This window comes from Adiantum capillus-veneris, chromosome 27 (assembly GCF_014529385.1).
Source record: "Adiantum capillus-veneris isolate H3 chromosome 27, ASM1452938v2, whole genome shotgun sequence".
NCBI lineage: Eukaryota > Viridiplantae > Streptophyta > Polypodiopsida > Polypodiales > Pteridaceae > Adiantum > Adiantum capillus-veneris.
The window spans coordinates 51,847,209-51,869,543 of NC_140957.1; the positions used below are offsets into that span (position 1 = coordinate 51,847,209).

At 41.7% G+C, this 22,335-nt stretch overlaps 1 protein-coding gene across 1 annotated transcript in view; it reads right to left on the reverse strand.

The window, feature by feature from the left end:
• The window catches only part of LOC147421970 (putative ribosomal large subunit pseudouridine synthase SVR1, chloroplastic), a 106,300-nt gene extending 99,628 nt beyond the window's left edge, over nucleotides 1-6,672 (reverse strand). Inside the window, exon 1 of the mRNA XM_086502620.1 lies at nucleotides 6,096-6,672. Within this exon, the coding sequence (XP_086358746.1) occupies nucleotides 6,096-6,534 (439 nt within the window). The 5' untranslated portion in view covers nucleotides 6,535-6,672. The remainder of the gene's footprint in view (nucleotides 1-6,095) is intronic.
• Between the last annotated feature and the right edge of the window lie 15,663 nt (nucleotides 6,673-22,335).

Below are 22,335 nucleotides of genomic sequence, written 5' to 3' on the forward strand. Positions count from 1 at the left end.
GCAAAGCCAAAAAGCTGCCATCGTAAATCACGGAAATCCGTACAGCCTACCATGTCATCAACCAGCGCGAAACGCAGAAATCCGTACAGCCTGCCACATCATCATGCCAGTGCAATTTTCGGAAATCTGCCCATCATCAACAGTTAGGCAATTTTCGAAAATATGTTGTTGCTTCTGCTTCTTCTAGGGTTTAGGCCCCTCGACCGGCATCTGCAAGTTGGCTCCTTTAGGCTTTGACACGTCAGTAGTTTGTAACACTAAACTCTCGCAAAAATGCTCACCTTTCTTTATCTAGCAAAGATAAATTTGACTGACAATTATATGAAACACGTGCAAAAATCAAGCACCCAGAAAGATGATTTTTAATTACAAAGTGATACAATAGGGGCAACTCTCCTTTTAGCTTTACATCCAAGATGTGAGTTCTGCCGCAAGGTGATCTTTTTGTTGAAGACATCTAGCACTCCATGTACACGGAACATACAAGGGATTTGGAACAAAGCATCGCACCCTTCCAAAGGCATGATATTAAACTCTGATGTGTCCACATGTGACTGAATATGTAGACGCAGCTTTCCAATGATGGGAGATGATGGGAGTTACACACTCTAAATAGCAAAGACATGCCAACTTGCCTCAACTGTGTACCCCTTGATAGCCAACTCTAGTGAGATAAAGTTTGCCTTTGCACATGGATCAAAGAAAATAAGCGTTGTTTGATCCGTGACTTTACCACACGCTCTGCATAGCTCATTGGCATCAGAGTTTGGCCTACCCCCCATCATATCTGACACTAAACCGGCCGTAAGTTTGGGCTTCTTTCCTTTCCTGTCCTCTTTGTCATCCGAGTCAATTGGCCTTTTCTACTTTGGATAATTGGCAGCAGAGTGACCAGGATGCTCGCAAATGAAACATTGACCCTCAGCCATTAAAGCCTTTTTTCCTAGAAAGACTAACACACAAAAGGCTTCTTCTGTTTCTTGGCCTGTCCTCCAAAAGTCTCAGTTGAGTCTTTAGCTTTCTCTGCTTTTGCTAACCCCTGAAAAGCTTCAAGGGTCGCTTTTGCAAAGGCCTTCTTTGTTGAATTTTTCTTTGACTGACCCCCTTTCACGTTGCCCTTGAATCGAATATCTCTTCCTTTCAACAAGGCCTTACCAATGTTGGCAACCTCCATTAATTGAGTAAGGGTGGCCACTCTATTCTTTGTACAAAAATTCATGAGCCATTTACGCAGCCCACAGCAGTTTTTTTCTATTTCCTCCATCAATGGCACAAATACGCGCAGTTCCTTTTAAGAAAGTTGCAGCTTTCCGAACCTTCGAAGTCTCTGTAAAATTCCTCCCTGTATATGTTGTATCAAACTGTTGGAGGAAGGTAAGAGCCTTCGTCTTGTCTTCAAAACACTGAAAGTGTCGAACTTCACTTACTGACAAGCTGCACCACCTTCTTTGTATGGTTTTGGCTTGTCAAGCACTGTTAAAATGTCATAGGGAAGTGTCTGCAACATGGGTGTAGTGGTTGGAATCATTTGTGCTCCTTGGCCATTAGGCCATATTTGCTTGTTGATTGGAAAAACCAGCCATATCAAAATTGCCTTGTGGCACCCCAAACTCGCCTTGAGTACTCTGAAACCCTGGCTTTAGCCGAAGGAGGAAATCCACCTAGCCCTTCCATTCAAAGGCACCCTGAGGAGACACATGCCCATTATGTGGTACAACCATTGGTATATTTAGCTAAACAACAAAAACAGAGACTGACGGATGACACTTTCCCTACATACAACCAAAGATTTTGGGACGCTTATCTACCCGTTTCCACTTTTTGAGATATTACTTTTGCACAATAGATTGAGAAGTACATTGTGGGCCTACCTTTTCCATTGCGAGAATACTGTAGAGGGATAGTGGTCTCAAGTATGCGTCAACTTATGTCACATGCGAGAGTGGGTTACCACATTATGAAGAAAGAACGCTAATACAATCTCAAATACTTATACCCGACAACTGACTGTCATAGAAATGGTACAATAGAAAGGTGTTAAAAATGTGACCTTCATAGCCATACTTCCTCGAACTGTCCGGAAAACCCCAATATCAAAAGATCGCTCCCATATGAAAATACCAAACAGAAGAAACCCCAACCCTCGGTTGGATTGATTTCTGATTTGATAGGTCTTCCTGCCATCGACACATCCAATGAACCATGTAAAGCTATGGGACAAGTTACAGATTAAGATGCCCTTATCCTCTTTGATTCAGGAATTTGCTAAGGGGGACACAGATTGAAGCACAAATGGCCAATGGGACTTATTTATCATCAACACCATTGATTGGATCACTTCGGCTTCAAACTCAAACATTTGCAAATCCAATTGACTTCTACATTATGGATTTGGCAAGATGTGATGTTCTATTGGGCATGCCTTGGTTATACAAGTATCATGGCCAATTTGACAAAAGAGAATGAACGATCCAATTGAAGCACAAGAACAAAGAGTTATTGTTGGACTTCAATATTCCAGCTACTCAAGGAGCGACAGCGGCTTATGAATGAATCCGATTTGATAATTAAAACCATGAATTTTGAATGAATGTATGATGATAAGGAATGATGAATGATGATTATGAATTTGGCATGGTATGTCGATGGCATGCTTTCGTCATACAATGAGGTAGATGTTCACTTTTGTGACTCCATAGACTTTGGATGAACAATCGCATCCAGAGAGACATCGGTTGGGAACTTGCCCTCTGATCACATGCAATTATTCACACCTCCTTTCCATTTTGATTGGGAGTATGATCATTATGATTATGATGATCTTGGGGGTGTGATCTACATCCAAGCAAGATCCAATGATCTTTTATAGGCATTGGTTAAGAAACTTACCATAAGACAGATTGTCACACGCACTAGAGGAGTCTGCAGCTAGCTTCTCTCTTGCCATCATGACAGAAGAATGCATGACTAAATGACCAATTGTGAGATTTGAAATATTAGAAGTGTGAACATTTTGTATCCTGCAATAGAGGACGATTGCTTTAATTTTAGAAGGCGGTATCTGACATACTTTAGGGTTAGGGCTTCTGCGTCGAGGTCATCAACGCATCGGATCACTACGTTCATTTGACCCACCCCAGACTCACTCACCCTAAAGGTGGTCCATGTCAAGCTCTTGGTCAAAGCCGAAATCCTTTGTGCCATGAACAGTCTCCCTATGTGGGATCTGCATCTGAAGTCATCTACATGGTGCTAGGAGGATTTGTGTGGCCTTCGGTATTGAACTAGCTTTACTGAATTTTGCAGGAACCGGCCAAGAGGCCTAAAAGATTAGTAGAGAGAAAGATACATAAGAATTACCAACTTATAAAGTTCTGTCGAGGGGCCTAAACTATAAAAGGCACACACATACATAAAAATTTGCGGGAAAAGATTGATGATGTGGTAGCTATATGGACATCCGTAATTTGCAAGACTAATAACATGGCACTACTGTACGGATCTCCGCTTTTTGTGCTTGCAGCCATGGGCAGATTTTTAATTGAGCTTTTGACTGCAGATGCTTTTGGGATCAAGTGCCTTTGCATTTGATGCTTTTGGGGCTCTGCTTTTGGGCATCCCTTGTACCTTATAAGTGCCTAGACGGCCACTTCTCGACGGGATTTGGACATAGAGTCTCGGAGAGAGTCGGACCCTCGGGTGTAAGGTACATCAGAAGTACATGTTGAACTTTGCTCGAGATGAGTGCTCTGAACTGTGCTCAAGGATTCCTTTTACTTACGGAAGGGAGAGCCTTCCATTCCTTCAGTGAGATAGTGCAAATGATCACAAACAAAGTGGGTAAACACTGTGCATGAAGCTATTGAGACTGAGAGATAGAGAGAGAAGAATACGACACAAGAAAAATTGTCAAACCCTCCTCCAAGGGCCCCTCTCTCGATGGCGAGAGAAGTCTTTGCTATTGATTGTGCAAATCTCTACAATGGTCTAAATGCAATGGTCTTGCCGACGATGGCGACGACGAGACGGGCTGAAAACTGAAAACGCTAGGGGCTAAAATCTGCAAATCTTTTATCTGCTAATTCTGACTCTATGTCGGTGACGACGGCGACGACGATGCGCTAAAAACACAAATGCTGAAATCTGCTAATAGCCGGCTGAATCTGCAAACTCTGGCTGATCTGACCGTGCGATGAGGATATGCTGCGGAAAGGTGAGATCTGCAAGGTTTGGGGGCTGCGGTGCGGAGTCTGACTGCTGAAAACTGAAAACGCTGATGCAAAAGTGGGTTCTGTCGCCGGAAATCTGCAACAAGCTGATGGTAATCTGCAAATGCAAAAATGCTAGGCTGATCTGTTGTCTGCAAAAACGCCAGGCTGATCTAGGCATTTGCAAATGCTAGGTGATTTGCTACAAACTGCAAAACGCTGATCTGCTGCAGAAAACGCTATCTGTGTCTTGATGGCTGAAAAACGCTAAGTCCCGCCGGTCTTGCTAAGAAGGTGCACTGCCAGAACTCGGTTCCCTGCTGCCTCTTTTGCCAGAAAGTGCTAGCGCTAGCTTTTTTATATATTAACTTAGCCAAATTGCCCTACCCAGTTTCCCAAAAAGTCACTTATGAATAATAAGTGAAAAATGGCTAAAATAGGGAAAATAGGTTCTATGCGCTGTAAAATGCTCTTGATGGGTACTGACTGTAATGTTGATGATCATGATGTGTGCAACCAGAGGAAATGCAACTACCCTAAGTCATGAAGTAGCTTGTCAACATGCACATAGGGTTAGATGCGCACGTGACATTGCTGAGTGAAATAATAAAGAAATACCGAAAGGGGTGTCAGACTTTGGGGCAATTGCGTCTTGGCTCACAACTCCGCCATGCCGCGTCGACTACTCTCTCTTTCTTTCACAGTTATTGAAGTATTTTGAAGTCCTAAAGTATTGCCAAGTGTGTAGATTGCAGTTATCTCTGTGTTTCCATCCGCTCCGTCGCCGGAAGTGATTACACTCAAGCTGTAAAGTACATCTCTGGCAAGTCAGATGATGACCTGCAATCGCACCCCAAGTGCCAATAGGCAATCCTACCTGTGCAATCATCGACCTGAAGTAACATATCCAGCAGCTGATCCTGAGGGTCCAAGGTCCAAATGCATGACCAAAACTGACGTTGAAAAGTTGGAGAAATGCGTTGATCCTGCCATACCTCCAACTGACGTAGACGATGAGCTGGGCGTAGCATCCTCAAGATAATCCTCCTCCCAAGGCCTATAGTGTACTCAAAAAATGAACTACCAGTCACGAGGATCCCAATTCAATGTCCCTACCATATCCAGAGCCTCCAAAGCGGTGTCTCCTTTGCATTGAAATCAATACGCAATCAGCAAAGAAACTCTATTTAATACAGGAAATGAGGAAAGAACAAGAATGCTTACTACTATTAGACAAATCTCATCAAGAAAGATAAGGATATATCATAACATTAGACAAGGTTTTAAGAAATGGAGGTATACAAAAAGGCGAGAGATGAATCAATGTCACATGGCCAATCAGCACAGCATCTCAGCGATGAGTCAAATAAGCAAATGCAAATTTAAAACATTTTGTTAGAAAAAATCCTCCAATGATCAAACAGAAAAAAGGGTTATACAGATAGATAGCAGAAAAGAGGCTTCACATTGTTCAAGAAAAGGGAGAACAAGAGTCACACCAAAAGGAATCTATTATAGCGACAATTATACACAAAGAAAGATTTAGCCAAGGTTGTCCTCTTTGTCTATGTTGGAATCCTCCATCAAACTTAGTAAAAGTCAGAGAAGTCAGGAAGAATGGAAAATGGGCGTTTAAAATAGAGGAAAAACTCTTACAAGGAAAATTCCCACTCGACTAACGAAGTAATGAGCAAGGAAAATCTTCTATAACATCAAGACTTCTCTCTTGTTCACGAAGATGGTGGAAACTCTTTATAGAATGCAACTCATGTAAGAGAGCCTTTAAGAAGCAGCCTTTTTCTTTTCATGTGCCCGTTCATGAGTCCATTCTCTCTCTCTCTCTCTCTCTCTCTCTCTCTCTCTCTCTCTCTAACAAAAGAAGCCAACCTCCAGCAGCAGCGAGAACCTTGCTGAGCCGTTGAGGTTGTCTGAATGTTTCATTGTAGAAGCGACGGGCAGCCTTGGAGAACCTGGGAGTGCCCTTGGCAGAAGCTGCTGCTTTTCGTTCACGAATGATGCGCTGCACTGGAAGGGGTTGAAAGCTTTGAAGCTTCGGTTGAGCGTGGTTGGTTGCATTTCTGACCTTCTGAATTCCTTCATTCTCTTGGCTCTTTCCTTTCTTAGATTTCGAAGCTGTAGCTGGTACTGCGACTGCTGCGGCTGCAACTATGGCAATGGGCGCCTGCAGACATGGAGGGTGCAATTTAGACGGATATGACAAGGGAAAAATTTGCAGCTTGCTGAGGCCCAGCGATGAAAAGAAGGCCAGGTTCTCTGCTGCTACATTTGGCAAGCGCCCTAGCGGCAGCGTTGTCATGCTTGCCATGTCTTCGAGCAGCGATTGAGAAGGTCGGATTTTTGAACTGAGGGAGACGAGGAGGAGTAGGTGGTGAAGAAGAGTTCTAAGCTTATGGAGGAAGAGAAGGGTACAGAATGAGTTTCGAACTTAAGAGGGAACCGTATTAGCCGGGGTATTACTTAAGAGTTATACCAACGGTTTCGAATGAAAACTCTATATAGTTTTTCAAGCTTACTCATGAGCACACTCACACTATATCTTTGTCATTTCTTGATTCTCGCTTTTGAATGTCTCTAGGTATCTATGTATGCATGTAAGTACGTACATATGTGTGTACTTACTTGTGTGTGTGTATGTATATGTATGTGTGTGTGTATCTAAACTAACATACTATGGCGGCAGCTCTTGCCTTGCCATGTGTCGCTATTTAGGAGAAAGTATAAAAGAAGAAAGAAAAGTTTTTTTTTAAAACGTTCACATGCTTGCAAATAGCCGCTTGCGCTCTGTCGAGGAATTTTAGTTGGTCGTTGCGTACGTGAGAGAGCCAATCCACCATTATCCGCGACGCGGTGTGTGTGTGTGTGTGTGTGTGTGTGTGTGTGTGTGTGAGAGAGAGAGAGAGAGAGAGAGAGAGAGAGCCACGAGCAGGACGTCTCCATCACCATCGCCTTCTAAGGTGAGCTCCGTGTACTCTGTGTGTACCACTCTGCGGACCTGGAGTTCTCTTTCTGCTCTCTCTCTCTATCTATCTATCTAGAGTGTGGATACACTCCCCCGTACCCAGGTGAGTGCCGTTTACTGTGTGTGTACCACGTTATAGTGGTGGAGCTGAACAGCGCGCATGCGCGTCTGGGTGTGTGTGTGTCAGGTTGCAGCGTGAAGTCATGTTAATGGCCTGCTATGCTGCCTAATGGCGTCGGCCTCTTTCTTCACACAGCCGCATCCATCCTCCATGCCCTCCTCACCTCTCTCTCACCCGTGTTGCATGCTATGTCTCTTTCTCTCTGTAGCGTCTTGTTGACGTGGTTAATTGCGCTCTTGCTCTCTGGCTCTGCTCGCGGCTACTCTCTTCTTGCAACCCTGCATGCTCGCGGCTGCTCTCTTCTTACGACCCTAGATTCTGTGCCACAGCAGGGCGCACACACAGAGGGTACCAGTCCTCTTGGCTTCCCTTTCCTACCCACTCGTGCTCCTTCTCGGGCTGCAATACCTCTCTCTCTCTCTCTCTCTCTCTCTCTCTCTCTCTCTCTCTCTCTCTCTCTCTCTCTCTCTCTAGCGTGTGTGTGTGTGCGTGTGCGCGCACTTGCGCGCGTGTGTGTGTGTATGTGTGTGAGGTTGCAGCATCATTGTGTAGAGCCTTCTGCTGCTTCTACGCTTGCAACGTCGTCTTCTGAGGTCCTCCATGCCCTCCTCACCTCTCTCTCATCCGTGTTGCATGACACTCTCTCTCTTTCTCTCTGTAGCGATGTGTCAACGTGGACGTTAATGTTGCACGGGCGTGTGTGTGTGTGTGTGTGTGTGTGTGTGTGTGTGTGTGTGTGTGTTTACTGTTATTTTTCCAACTATACATAACTATATAGTGAATTGCACCATTGAACACAACTAGTAGACTTCAAGACATGATACAATCATATTTATATACTCAGAGAACATGATCATAAATTACTGAATTAATTTTTCAAGAATGAAGTACAATATGTCACTCAGGAGGAGTAGGACGTCCTCTGGTAAGTGAAGGAGAGATCGGTACCTGCCACCATCCAAACATCAAAGCTTATTAGAATAGGCTACAATGAATGGGTAGACAGGTACCAAGTGACCTCTGCCACTTGTTATCGTTGTCACACCCCTAGAACAACCAACTACTATTATCCTGAATTTTGATTTTTTACATTTGTTGATTCAAAAACCGCTTTTGCTTTCCTAGGTAAGTATTCCCTAGTCCTATAGGGTTCTACTGTAGGTAATTTAAGCTCCAATCTGGCCATTTGTAGCTTTTTATTAATTGCCTTCATGTTCTCTGGGTTACTATTCACCCTAATTCGTGCAATCAGCCTTACTTTGTTTGGTTCCTGTATCAGACAAGCATTCATTTCATGAGCGTTGGCAATCATTGTTAAAAAAATTTGCCAGAGTTCTGTTTGTTTTTCTAAACAATTTTCAAAAAAAACCATAACCGTATCAAGGTTTCAAACATTCCAATTATCTTCCTGTATGTGATTCAAAACCTGCTCTCAAACTATTTATCTTGACAAGCAACCAGTTGCTTTCCAAAAACACCTTAATATGCATATCTTTCAAAAAAAACTACCTTTATCAATACCTGCAAATGATTGGTTAAGCATAATCCAGTCTCAATCACAAAAAGCATTTCCTTATTCATATTAAGTTTGTAACCACCAAGTTACTCCTATATTTTTGCTCAGACCAGCAAAGCCAGCTTGCTCATTCACTATGATATGTTTCCGGATCAGAGAGTAAATTCATGAAAGGATTCTTTAAGTCCAGAAATACATGTGATTCAGCAATCTCTCAAAAAAACCACAGTTATTATGCCATTTGTTCTCGACAAGCGACCACTTCCATATTAATTCTCTTCCAGAACTACTTCATGTACACATGCCTATGCTCAGGTATGCACAACTGAGTGTTATCAACTACCAGACAACATTCATCTACATGCATCTGTGTGATTAAGTGGGTGTTTATTTTAAAAAACTGAAAAAGCTGAAAAAGCGGTCTAAGTAACCAGACTTTATGTTAGTTGATCACGCATGCATTATCTCTTCAATATTCCTGTTATAGGTTCCCGAAGTCTTAGTTTCCCTATTTCCCAATTAGGCGTTTTATCCAGCTTGAATATATTCAATAATCCAGTACTCCAGGTAATCACATCAGCTCATGCCTAGTATGAAAGCTATATTGCAAATGATATACAAAGTAAAGATCAGTACAGTTTACGCTCATGCCCCAGTAAAGATCAGTACAATTTACGCTTTTAAAGACCAGAATTCTCGAGTAAGGGTCAGTACACTGTTGCATGCTTTGAAAACCGTTTTATGCCTTTTTCCTTGCGGATTAGTGCACGCTCTCTTTGATGTTATGCAGGTCAGCATGAGCCAGATGTTAAATATGCTACCTTTATGTAGAATTTATTCATATAAATTCATCCTTATTGACCCTAAGTTTAATACCTCAGCTTTGCGCATTAAGACAATGCACCATATGTGTACGTATGGTGTGTTAAGCTCAGTAGATCAAGGTGGAGATCTACCTGTGAACTGTCATTGCCTCCTTCAGCGTTAGGAGAAGCCTCTGCAAGGAATGTCAATGCACGGAGTCTCCTCCACTCCTTTAGGTTCGGACCAGCTTTTGGGCTTTTGGGCGCTGATGCCTGCGTATGTGCGAAGGACGATGGTGCAGGTGTGGTGTGTGTGCTCGATGGGCGATGGTGCAGGCATGGTGTGTGTGCTCAATTGGGCAATGGTGCAGATGAGGTGCCTGCTATGGTTCGCGCTGCATTTATATGCCCCTCATTAGCTCTACCCGAATTCGGTGCTTTCAAGACAACCATGCTCCTGCCTCGGCTCAGAGACTATGTTTAGCAGTAATCCATTTATTTTATTCTTAGCATGTGAGATTCCTTTAAAATTGTGTTGTGCCCTGAATCCATTAGGCCCTATTCACATGAGAAGACATCGAGTCCTTTTATTCCTTGGCACCAATAGAATGTTCCATTCCAAACAAAATTTGAATACAACCATATGCAGAACAATTTCCACGAGTATGGCATAAGATGTTCTCCAAAACCCTCCGGGGCATTCACATTGTTCCTCCACTGCTTCCTTTGCCTGATAGTGTATGTCCGATCGATTTCTGCATGAGTAGCAAGTTACCAGCATATTAACCAGGTTCTTAGGTATCGTGTAATGTGTGTGTGTGTGTGTGTGTGTGTGTGTGTGTGTGTGAGAGAGAGAGAGAGAGAGAGAGAGAGAGAGAGAGAGAGAGAGAGAGAGAGAGAAATGAAATGTAATATTAACATTTTCCTGTCTTGAATGGTTTGCTTGAGATGCTATTGTACCCACTTTAACATTCCTGAATGTAGCCTTCGTAAGGAAAGAGCACAACAAGAAATGCTTTGAATTAGCTTCCTTCTTCTGCTACGAGAGAGAGAGAGAGAGAGAGAGAGAGAGAGAGAGAGAGAGAGAGAGAGAGAGAGAGAGAGAGAGAGAGAGAGAGAGAGAATGAAATGAATTGTTATAGAAAATCTAGAGAGAGAGAGAGAGAGAGAGAGAGAGGAATGGACAGCTATATTAACATCCTCTGATAGAGAGAAAAAAAGAAATGAAAAGTTATAGTTAGATCTTCTTGGGGAGAGAGAGATACAATGAAATGAAATGAAATGAAATGTTATTTTTGGCAGCTGCAGTCACACGCAAATCAAAGCGAGTGCTTTCGACCGTTATCGAGGTATTTGTGAAGCAAGGTGATTTAATGAAAAAAAATATTCAATATTGAAATGTTCTATCAACTACCTCCAATTAGCATTCTCTTTCTTATCGTAGGTAGCAAGTACAAAGCCAAGGCGAGTGGGGTGGCAATAGTCGAGGCGTGCGTGAAGCAGCTCAACCAGGTACTAGGTTTGATTTTTAATTTTAAGTTCATTTCAATTATTTAATTTGTTTATTTGATTATTGATTTTATTCAATCATTTAAACATTTAATTTTAATTTAAATTAAATTTAAAGATATACTCACACATTCACACATAGAAACAAAAAATGACAAAAAACAATCAAAATAAAGGGGATAGAGAGAGAGAGAGAGAGAGAGAGAGTAGACCTGCGAGCAGTGTTTGGGAAAAATCATTTTTCCAAACATAAAAATTTCCTTTCCTTGAGTTTTCCAAGAGGAAATTTTAGAAAATTAGGGGTTTTTTTTAAGTTTTTACACTAGTTTCTCTATTTCGGGGTGAAATTTCTCCTTTTCCTCTTGCCCTCAACTAGCATTTTTGAAATTGGAAACGACACGATCACACACATAAAAAGAAAAAACGACAAAAAACAATCAAAATAAAGGGGGTAGCGAGAGAGAGAGAGAGAGAGAGAGAGAGAGAGAGAGAGAGAGAGAGAGAGAGTAGACCTGCAAGCAGTGTTCGGGAAAAATCATTTTTCCAAACAAAAAAATTTCCTTTCCTTGAGTTTGCCAAGAGGAAATTTTAGAAATTAGGGGTTTTTTTTGTTTTTACACAATTTTTCTCTATTTCGGGGCAAAATTTCTCCTTTTCCTCTTGCCCTCAACCGGCATTTTTGAAATTGGAAACGACACGATATTAAGCTGAGACACACTTTTCCCGAATATTGCCTGCAAGAGAGAGAGAGAGAGAGAGAGAGAGAGAGAGAGAGAGAGGGTGATGAAATGTTATCGTAATGTTGACATGGTGCCAAAATAACCTATATGAGAGAGAGAGAGAGAGAGAGAGAGAGAGAGAGAGAGAGAGATGACAATGACATGAACTGCTAAGTAGTTCGTAAAGATACACACACACACACATAGAAAGAAGATTTTTCAATTTATTCATTCTCTTGAATTAAATTTAAAAATACACTTACACACACAAAGAAAGAAGAAAAAGACCAGAAACAATGGAAAAGAAGGGGGTAGAGAGAGAGAGAGAGGGTGATGAAATGTTATCCTAACATCTTCATTGTGCCAAAATAACCTCTGTGTGTGTGTGTGTGTGTGTGAGAGAGAGAGAGAGAGAGAGAGAGAGAGAGAGAGAGAGAGAGAGAGAGAACAATGACATGAACCTCTATGGTAAATTAAATACTTGAAAAAGATTTCATAAAGATACACACACACACATATGACAATGAAATGAAATGTTATGGTGATGTGCTCAAAAGAGTAGATCCATGTGACCATAAATATAGGTAGAGAGAGGGAGATGACAATGAAATGAAATGTTGTGATGATGTCCTAAAAAAAGTAGATCCATGTGACCATATATATATATATATGAGAGAGAGAGAGAGAGAGAGAGAGTTAAATGTGAGTGAAACAAGATGAAATATAGGGGAGAGAGAGGGGGGGGTAATATCAATATGGTATGTTAAAACGGTGAAATTGCCTATGAGACTAGAGAGAGAGAGAGAGAGAGAGAGAGAGAGAGAGAGAGAGAGAGAGAGACTAAAAGGCTACACACATGTGTCCATATAGAAAACACACACACACACACATGTAGAGAGAGAGAGATGAAAATGAAATGAATTTGAAATGCACTTACGCACATACACACACAGTTGAGAGAGAGAGAGAGAGAGAGAGAGAGAGAGAGAGAGAGAGAGAGAGAGAGAAGCTTGAAGTTGAATGCCATAAAAAGTAGGCACCCACACATTGTACACATTGAGGCTATGAGGCTGTCCAAAAGACTCCACAGAGAAACAAGACCGCACAAAGCGAGAGAGAGAGAGAGAGAGAGAGAGAGAGAGAGAGATAAATTAAAATAAAATGTTATATGAACATTTCCTATGAGAGCAGATCTTATAAGTTCACTAAGGGCGACGAGTCCTCGCACTGTTCCACTCCAAAATGTATATATATACAAACAGAGAAAAAGATTTAATGTCATAGAAATGGTTTTCAAAGATCTCGAGCTTGATGTAAATGTCTAGAGCAATCGCAGTAGACCTTAGAAATCTTTGTGTAGTATTGAAAATCAAGGCATAATACTCAAAAGGCAATCCCAAGAGAGCATGGTATTGAACCAAGAGGCTTTGAGTATCCATTGTATGGGCCTTGAACTCAATATAGATTTTGAGCATGCTGTCTACGAAAGTATTGGAAGAACTATTTAATGGTAGGGCATCACAATTCATCTATGCTATTCAAACCACTCTGCCACATATACACACTCGACTTGGACATACACACATGTGTCCATATAGAAAACACACACACACACATGTAGAGAGAGAGAGAGAGATGAAAATGAAATGAATCTGAAATGCACTCACACACATACACACACAATTGAGAGAGAGAGAGAGAGAGAATCTTGAAGTTGAATGCCATAAAAAAGCGGACACCCACACGTTGTACACATTGAGGCTATGAGGCTACATCCAAAAGACTCCACAAAGAAACAAGACCGCACAAAAAGAGAGAGAGAGAGAGAGAGAGAGAGAGAGATAAATTAAAATAAACCGTTATATATTTCCTATGAGAGCGAATCTTATAAGTTCACTAAGGGAGTCGAGTCCTCGCATTGCTCCACTCCAAAACGTATATATATACAAACACTACAAGAGGTTGTGTGCACTTGTGATGTTTTATGACGAAAATACATTGGGTTTTTATATTCCCCGGTGTCGCTAAGACCATCGCTAACAACGTCGCTACGGGAACGTGAGCGTTGCTATAATCGTCGCTATATAGCGACGCTATAATCATCGCATATAGTGACGTTTTTAGCGACGGAAATTATTGGGTTTTTATACTCCCTGGTGTGCCTAAGACCAGCACTAACAGTGTCGCTACGTGAACGTGAGCGTCGCTATAACCGTCGTATATAGCAACGCTTATAGTGACGATTACAGACGACCTATAGCGACGCTCATAGCGACGTTGCAGAGCCTTATATAGCGAAGCTTATAGCGATGCCTGAGAGTAAAATTTTTTGGGTGGGAGGGCATTGAATGCCTTGCCACCCATCAACCATATTGAATGTTTCAATAATAAGTAAACCTAAATGAATCCAACATAAGCCCAGATTTACCTTTCAAAGAAAGTGCAAGGTATAGACCCAACGTAGTCACCCACAAGACAATATAACCATTAACTCCATCATCCATAGTATTGTTTGCAGAATAAAGATACAAAACTGCCAAAGTAAATTGATGAAAGTAAATCAATGACAATTGTATACATCATAGGCAAAATCACTTGATTGTTAAGCTTTGCAAATGTAATAGTTACAACACCATTGTCATTATTGAGAAAATATACATGGTTTTCTAATAGTTACAAAAAGACGTATACACGTCATCTCATTATACATGCTATGACAAAAGGAAACTAATGCTATCTAGCTACGGCTAGATTGACGTCGTCTAATCAGACATCTCATCGCGTCCAAGCGGCGTATCTTTCGGATTCTGCAGAAAAAAACAATAAGACTTTTTGTAAGTATAAACATATAATTTACAAAACAATACAACAAATGGAAAAGAGTAAACCCTAATACTAACCATGCCGCCGCGAGAACTCAGAATGTCCATCAGTGCGTTTAAGCCCTTTTTGCTTGCGTACTCGCGCTCGTACGGTGTAGGGTAACGTCTTGTCTCATTGACCACTGTTCAAAACATACAAAGAATCCATTATGTTAGAATTTAAAAGTACAAATAGACGTAACTACCAAACCTAAAGAGCAATGCAAAAACACTTACAAAATCGGCCTCAAATGATGCCCACTTGCTGCTCCCCAAGTGGTGTGAGCTCCCTGCCTCTACTCGCGCTTTGGCTGCCTCCTTTTGTTGCTTCCACTTGTCAGAATCTCATGCGCTGCACGCTTCGTATTCTTCCAATCTTCTTTGGCCAGCCAATTTGGTATGTTCCACCCATGCTTTATTGCTTTTTGTACTTCATAACGCTTGTGCTTGCAGTATTCGCGTATTTGAATCTTCATCAGGTCTTCATTGAAGCGCTCATCCACTATGAGAGATCGTGGTGTTTACCGCGGGCCATTACCGCAAAACAAGAGAGAGGAATTCAAAATAAGGAGAGAGAAACCCTTTTGATGTTCAAGCGGGATTTTATCGCAGGTATTACCGTGTGCATTTTCGCGCATATTGCAGCGTTCATTACCGCTAAGGCCATAGACCCCCCTCCCCCTCCCTCTCCCGCGGGTTTCCATTTAAATCCAATACAACTCAAAATGTTTTTACACACTACAACTCCTACACTCTCCAGAATGCTTGCTCACTTCACTTAATCTCTCTTTCACTCTAAAAATTCTATACATAAATCATTGAACTCACAACAAAACCATTACAAATACTATTCATAAGCACATAACGAAACATTTGCAAATTAATCATATACTACACCAAGTGAAAGAATGGAGAGTTTTATTAATTCTCATCTTGTATAAGATCTCTACAAGCACTAGGATCCATATTTAGACCCATAGAATTCAAATCAATAAACAAGTTTAGAGATTCTTCCTCCTCTCCATCACCTCCTGTAGAATCATCATCGTTTTCTCCCTCTTCCTCCTCCTCAAGATGACTATTTTCAAGGCTTGGCTGACGTTCTTCAACTTCTACTACATCTTCCTCTGCATCTTGTGGTGATGGTATTGAGGCGGTCTGGGGCGGGCAACAAGAAGAGCGGCCTCTAAACACCCTTTGAGGATCCCGTTCTGCTCAATTGGGGTTGGGGCAAGCACAATCAGAGACACAACAGCCCACAGCCAGAAACCAAACAAGAAAAGGGGCACCACCTAGTTGTAGATGCGAACTAGGACGCACGTGAAATCTCCTTGTACTCAAATGCACAAAGAGAGGGGAATGCAAGATAGCCACACACACCAAACACAAACATTCACCACGCCAGAGAGAGGTGAAGAGCACAAATCAACTTGAGCAACTTAGTCTTAGCCTTAAAGACTAGATGTACACAAAGCTTGACCCTGTTGCCAATACACAAATTGTCTTAGGGTCACGGGAGCCCTCTCACCGAGCACCCTCTTACAATTTACCTTTTAGGCATACAATTCAACAAGCCCTCAAACCACCAAGCATGAAATGGCACAACAAACTTCAAGGACAATATACCTTCAACCACCTGATGAGCCAACTTATCAAGTCAATTTGGAGAGAAGAGTCGTAGTTGCAACATACAATTGCACCCAAAACTATAAACTTTATTTATGGACAAGAGTAGGCTACAAGTGTGATTGCAGAGTATAGTATCACTCCACTCCTCTAGATGGCATAACTAACTTCAAGCTTCTCCATGCACCTATGTGTAGTGATGGAATAGAGCACTCACGATGCACACACTCTACACAACTAGGCTTGAAGAGTGGTGTGTTATGTGTTGAGAATGGTGTGGTGTAGTGTGATCATGTGATCATTTACAAGGGAGAGAAGGGCTCTATTTATAGGTTTTAGAAGCCCCGATTTGGATTAGGCCTAATCAAGTTTATTTGAAGGAATAAAAGATTATGCATATTTTTATTTTTTTTAATGAGGGTGGGTCTCTCTTGTCCTTTGAGTCACATGGATGTGGGCTCAAGGGAAGAGAATTATTCAGGATGAAAGGAGAGAGGGATTGAGTGAATAATTTGGGAGGGCCTACTCTAGTAGAGGGTGCATTTTACAATAAGGTTAGTGGTTAGTAGTTAGCAATTATCACTACAAAAAATATTTACAAAATCATTCACCAAATGGTGAGATATATGATGAGAAAAGTTAGAGAAGGGATGAGCTTGTAAAGAGAGGTTGAAGCTTTGGAAAAGTTGACATTCACCTCTTTACAACACCGGAAGAAGAAGCAGTCAACATGGCGAAGCAGCGCGTGTCGATGAAGCTATGTTATTTCAAACCTTGGAAAATTCATGATAAAAGCCTTCATTTGCGGAGGTTATCCTTGGATTTTTGCTCATTTTTTGAAGTTCTTTACAAAGCTGAAGAGAGTATGGTAATATGGACATATATGTAGAGAGAAAGGGGGATACATAGGGTGTAGAAATGGACGATGAAGGCTATGGAGGTGTGAGAGATGTGGCAATGGTGAAGAGGGTGAATTAGGACATGGGAGTTGCAGGTTTGGGAGTGGGAAGGAGAAGGAGGAGTGTGTGTGAAAGAGGAAAATGATAAAGTGGAAGAGGGAGTGTGGCTGCATAGCATGGGCAAACTGGGGTAATAAAATCATAGCTCACAGCTTGTAGCTCAAAAAATATGAAAAAATTTGAGATAAAAGTTCAGCTCACGAGCTACAACTTTTGTTTGTATCACCTTTTCAAATTCGGGGAGCATGTGATCTTTAAAAATTCAGCAAAACCGACTGTTTTTTCCACTACACAAGGTCCTTGTGAGGTTCTTCTTTGGATGATTCTTTTGAATACCTCCAAGAGTGAGCTCCCCATGGTGCATCCATGCATTCCACATACCCTTGACCTTATTTGGTAGGTCTATAATTGAAGATATTGTTGAGATCATGATATAAGTGAATAGTACAACTAAGAAAATCAAATATTGAGGGGTCTAAAAAAATATGTACATGTCAAATATAAATAATATAGGTGGAAAAAATATAAAGGGGTCAAAATAAATCTCTCTCATTATAAGTCTACCATAAAAAGATGAATATTTTTGGTGTTCTAATTTATGAGAGTAAAAGAGAATAGATGTAGGAAGGAAAAATCACAATAGTGAAAAAATATACACATAAATAAAACTAGTTTTTTTGGATTTTTGTTGGGATGGAGTTACACCAAAAATAAGAGAAGCTTACATGAAATTATTTTTATATGGAATAAAGAGTATGCAAGATGGTAAGAAAAAATATGGTAATGGTGAGTCAATGTATATAGCATAAATAACACACCATAGGTAAAAATATTTAAATAAATACCAAAATAATTATGAAAATCCCTTTTATTTAGGCCCTATATACAATGAAATAATGGGCCATAATATACTTATATTTTTTATATTTTTATATTTTTTTGGCTCAACTAGCCTAGTGACTAGTTAGCTGAGGGTTTTTAAGAAGATATGGGAAAAGTCCCCTAACTCACACACGCCTATGTAAAGTGAAATGGTAGGGATAACCAAAATGTTTGAGTGATTTGATAGGGTGAGGTAGTTTACTATTGCAATTATGGAAAGCCGAAAAACGGCTATCAGTATGATGGGATCAATTACTGGCTCAATGTCCGTCTCCGCAAAGATAGATCTACCCCGCGGCGTGACTGGAATGACATACCAAAGTCTTCTTTGATATATACATGGCACATAAAAGACCTGTACGTCACACACAAAGAATAAGCTGATATACATATATTAAATTTTTAATTTAAGTTAATTGCACATAGCCTAAATTACCTGCTCGCAACTACTAGGATACACCAAGTTGTCAGTTTTTTCTCGATGGAATTGGGTGGAATCCACCATAATGAGCCCATTTTCATGTCTTTTGACCTCACCCGCAAACCATCGGCACTCAAAGAGGAATTTGTGAAAAGATCTGAAATCCACTTTGATTATTCTCTCTATAGTACCACAATATCTGACCTCATTTGTTGTTGAGTCAAAGTTTCCCATCACGCCACAATCATTAGTGGTCCGATGCTCATCTATCTTGCAGGTGCGAAAATATCGGCCTTCGGACCAAATGGAGTTGAAAATGAGACCCTACAATCACAATGCATAAGAGGTTACATCGCATTTCATTAAGTGATTTGCATACATGCATACATAACATATACACACTCACCTTGCGCAAGCATCCTTGCGCATACTCCCATTCTTTAGGGCTTATTTGTTCTCCTTGTGCTTTGGCATTGGTCATGGCATTATGGATCCACTCTACTTGAATCAAATCAGGATATTTTGCAAGCTCTTTAGGAAAAGGAGGTGCACGTCTACCTCCATGGGACCTCTTCCATGCATCTCTATCCCTTTCTATAGCTGCGCGGGCTTCCAAGTACATATTGACCCATTTGGTCATGATAGTGGAATTGAGTAAAGAGTAGTTGTTGACTATGACATGAACTCTCTATCCATGACCAAGAGTGAGCCTTTTCCAATGGGAATGGTTGAGTGCTTCCTAGGATCCTCTTCTTCACTCCACATACGAGGCAATGATGGATCCACTGTGATGAGATACTGTGAGACATACACAAATGCCTCTTGCACCACCCAACCTTCTGTCATGCTCGCTTGAAAACATTAAAACCACATATTTTTATTAGTAACTCCATAGCATATAAATGCTATCTATATTGTATTGATTTTGCATACCTCCGGTTGTGACGTCAATCTAACAAAATCCTTTAAAGTCTTCAAGAATCTCTCCAAGAAGAACATCCATCTAGAGTGAACCACCCCACAAATGGCAATCTCCTCAACAAGGTGAAGCAATAGGTGTATTTGGCTAACAAGGATTGTACGTGGGAATGCATCCTCAATAGCACACACTGCCTCTGCTGCTAGCTGATGGGCTACTGGTATGGCTTCTACTTCTATCTCCTTGGAGCTCACAAATCTACAGCGCACAAATAATATAGTAGATGAAAAAAAATTCCATTGTTCATGCATGCACAACATGATATAGTACTTGAAAAAAACCCATTACCTCACAATCTCACCCACTTTGAATATTGCAGCCTTCACCTTAGTGTCCCCATAACCACTAATAGTTATGGGAAGTACAAACTACAAACAATAAAACATCTTAGTGAATGTCAACCTATATATAAGGACACATAGACACCACAAACTGTTCTACTCTTACCTGAAGGATTTTATGCCAATCATGGGATTTCAATCCATACAATTGAGTGGAGCCACCCTTTTTGGTTTTTGTGAAAGCACCTTTGAGTGACCGCATATATCCCGTTGGAGTTCTGATGGATGCAATAACTTGCTTTTTCCGCTCTTGGTCTACCTTTGACATTATCCACGGTGCTTTTGGGAGAATCATCTTTCCCCGCTCCCCCATGCGGGGCGTGGCTGAAGGGGGGAGACGTCTCATGGCTCTTAAATCTTCCCTAGCACCCAATGAATCCTTCTTGCCAATTATGTGATCCCATATAGCTTGCCCAACATTTTTGAATACATGCATAGGGTCCAATAAGTGCTGAATTTTCAACGAAGCCCAATAGGGGAGCGACAAGAAGATTGAGTACCTCGACATACCCTTTGGCAACCCATTGGGAGGCGGTGAGGTACCATGATGCTCCTCCCAATGCTTCGCCCAATCAGCCATGTTCCAATGGAATGGCTGCACTCCATTGATAGGGGGAGCATATCTACGATGTGAAGGAGGTAGGAAGCGATGGTTGTTGGGATAGATCACCTTCCCAAGAAGAGGAGGTCTCTTTGTCACAAGGGAAGGGCCACAAGTGGGACACGCACTATGTCCAGATGTTGCCAATCCTGCCAAGAGGTAAACAAACGTTACACATGAGATGATAAACCTAAAGCAAAGAGTAAAATTAACATGTGCATACTTACCAGATACCTCTCTAAATCTTGGGTAATCATGCATGGTCCACATGAGGATGCACTTGATGACGGCTTTGCGGTCTCATGGTGGCCGTGAAATGTCAATGACATCTATGCCTCTCCATAGTCCTTGAAGCTCATCAATAAGAGGTTGCAGATATACATCCATGTTTTTTACCTTGTGCTTTCCTGGAATGAGAAGTGATAGTAAAATGTTTCCCTTTTTTGTTGCCTCCCAAGGAGGAATATTGTAGTTTACAACCACCACCGGCCAAGTGCTCCATGAAGTAGAGCGGTGCCCAAATGGATTCACTCCATCACCAGCTAACCCAATCCTCAAGTGACGAAGCTCATCCCTGAACTCTGGCCATGTGTCCTCTATGTGCTTCCACGCTGGTGAGTCAGCTGGCACTCTCATAATACCATCTGTGGAGCGATTTTTTGCATGCCAACTCAAAAGCTCGCTCGTACCCTTCGATCTAAACATGTGTTGGATGCGAGGGATGAGTGGAAAATGCCTCAAAACTTTACGTGGAATTCTGTTGCTCTGCATTCCTTCTTTGAACCTAGGCTCCCCGCACGATGGACATGTGTCACAATCGGCATGCTCATTATGAAAGAGCACACAATCGTTCACGCAAGCATGAATGCGATCATAATCCATCCCTAATGCAGTCACCACTTCGCGTGCTTTTCGTCTATTCTCTTGCATGTGATTGCCAGCTGGCAGCATCTTTCCTAGCAACCTATCACAAGAAGAAAGTACATTAGAAGCTAATTTATGCACTCCACAAGCATCCTTCACAATCTTTATACATACCTCAAAAGTGCGTCGACACTAGCATTGCTCCATCCAAACATCGCCTGAAGGTTAAGGACTTCGAGAGATGCCCTTAAAATGGAGTAAGAGCATCTATCATATAGTGCGGTGTGTGCCGAATCTGTATACATACCTCAAAAGTGCGTCGACACTAGCATTGCTCCATCCAAACATCGCATGAAGGTTAAGGACTACGAGAGATGCCCTTAAAATGGAGTAAGAGCATCTATCATATAGTGCGGTGTGTACCGAATCAAGTAGTTCACTCCTCGTTCTTTCGGAAGCTTCTTCGCATGCACACTCTGGTTCATGCTCCTCCTCTCGTGCAAGGAGATCCTCAACCATTCTATGCAAATGGTCATCTTCTGCATCCACGTAAGAAGATGGGATGTGGTCACTCGTAGAGGGAGCATCAGTTGGCTGATTTGATGTGCTTCCTCCATCTCTAATGGATTCCTGGCGCATGCGCTCTTCCACCCTCCTTTCCCCTCCTCCACCAACCACACGCCAATGAGGGGTGACGTCAATAGCCGCTACAATTCGCGGATCGTTTGTTTCCATCCGTGCACGCTTGCGAGGATCGTCCCATAGTCCATAATCTTCTACATGGCTCAAGCATATCCGTCGAAGTCGAGCAATGGCGCATTTGCACCGCACACATGGGCATGGTAATCGCTCGGCCAACCACCGTGATCTATCCGGTTCAGTGGACGGGCCAAACTTATCCCAAGCAACCTACATTAATAAATTACATACACTAATTACAATCAA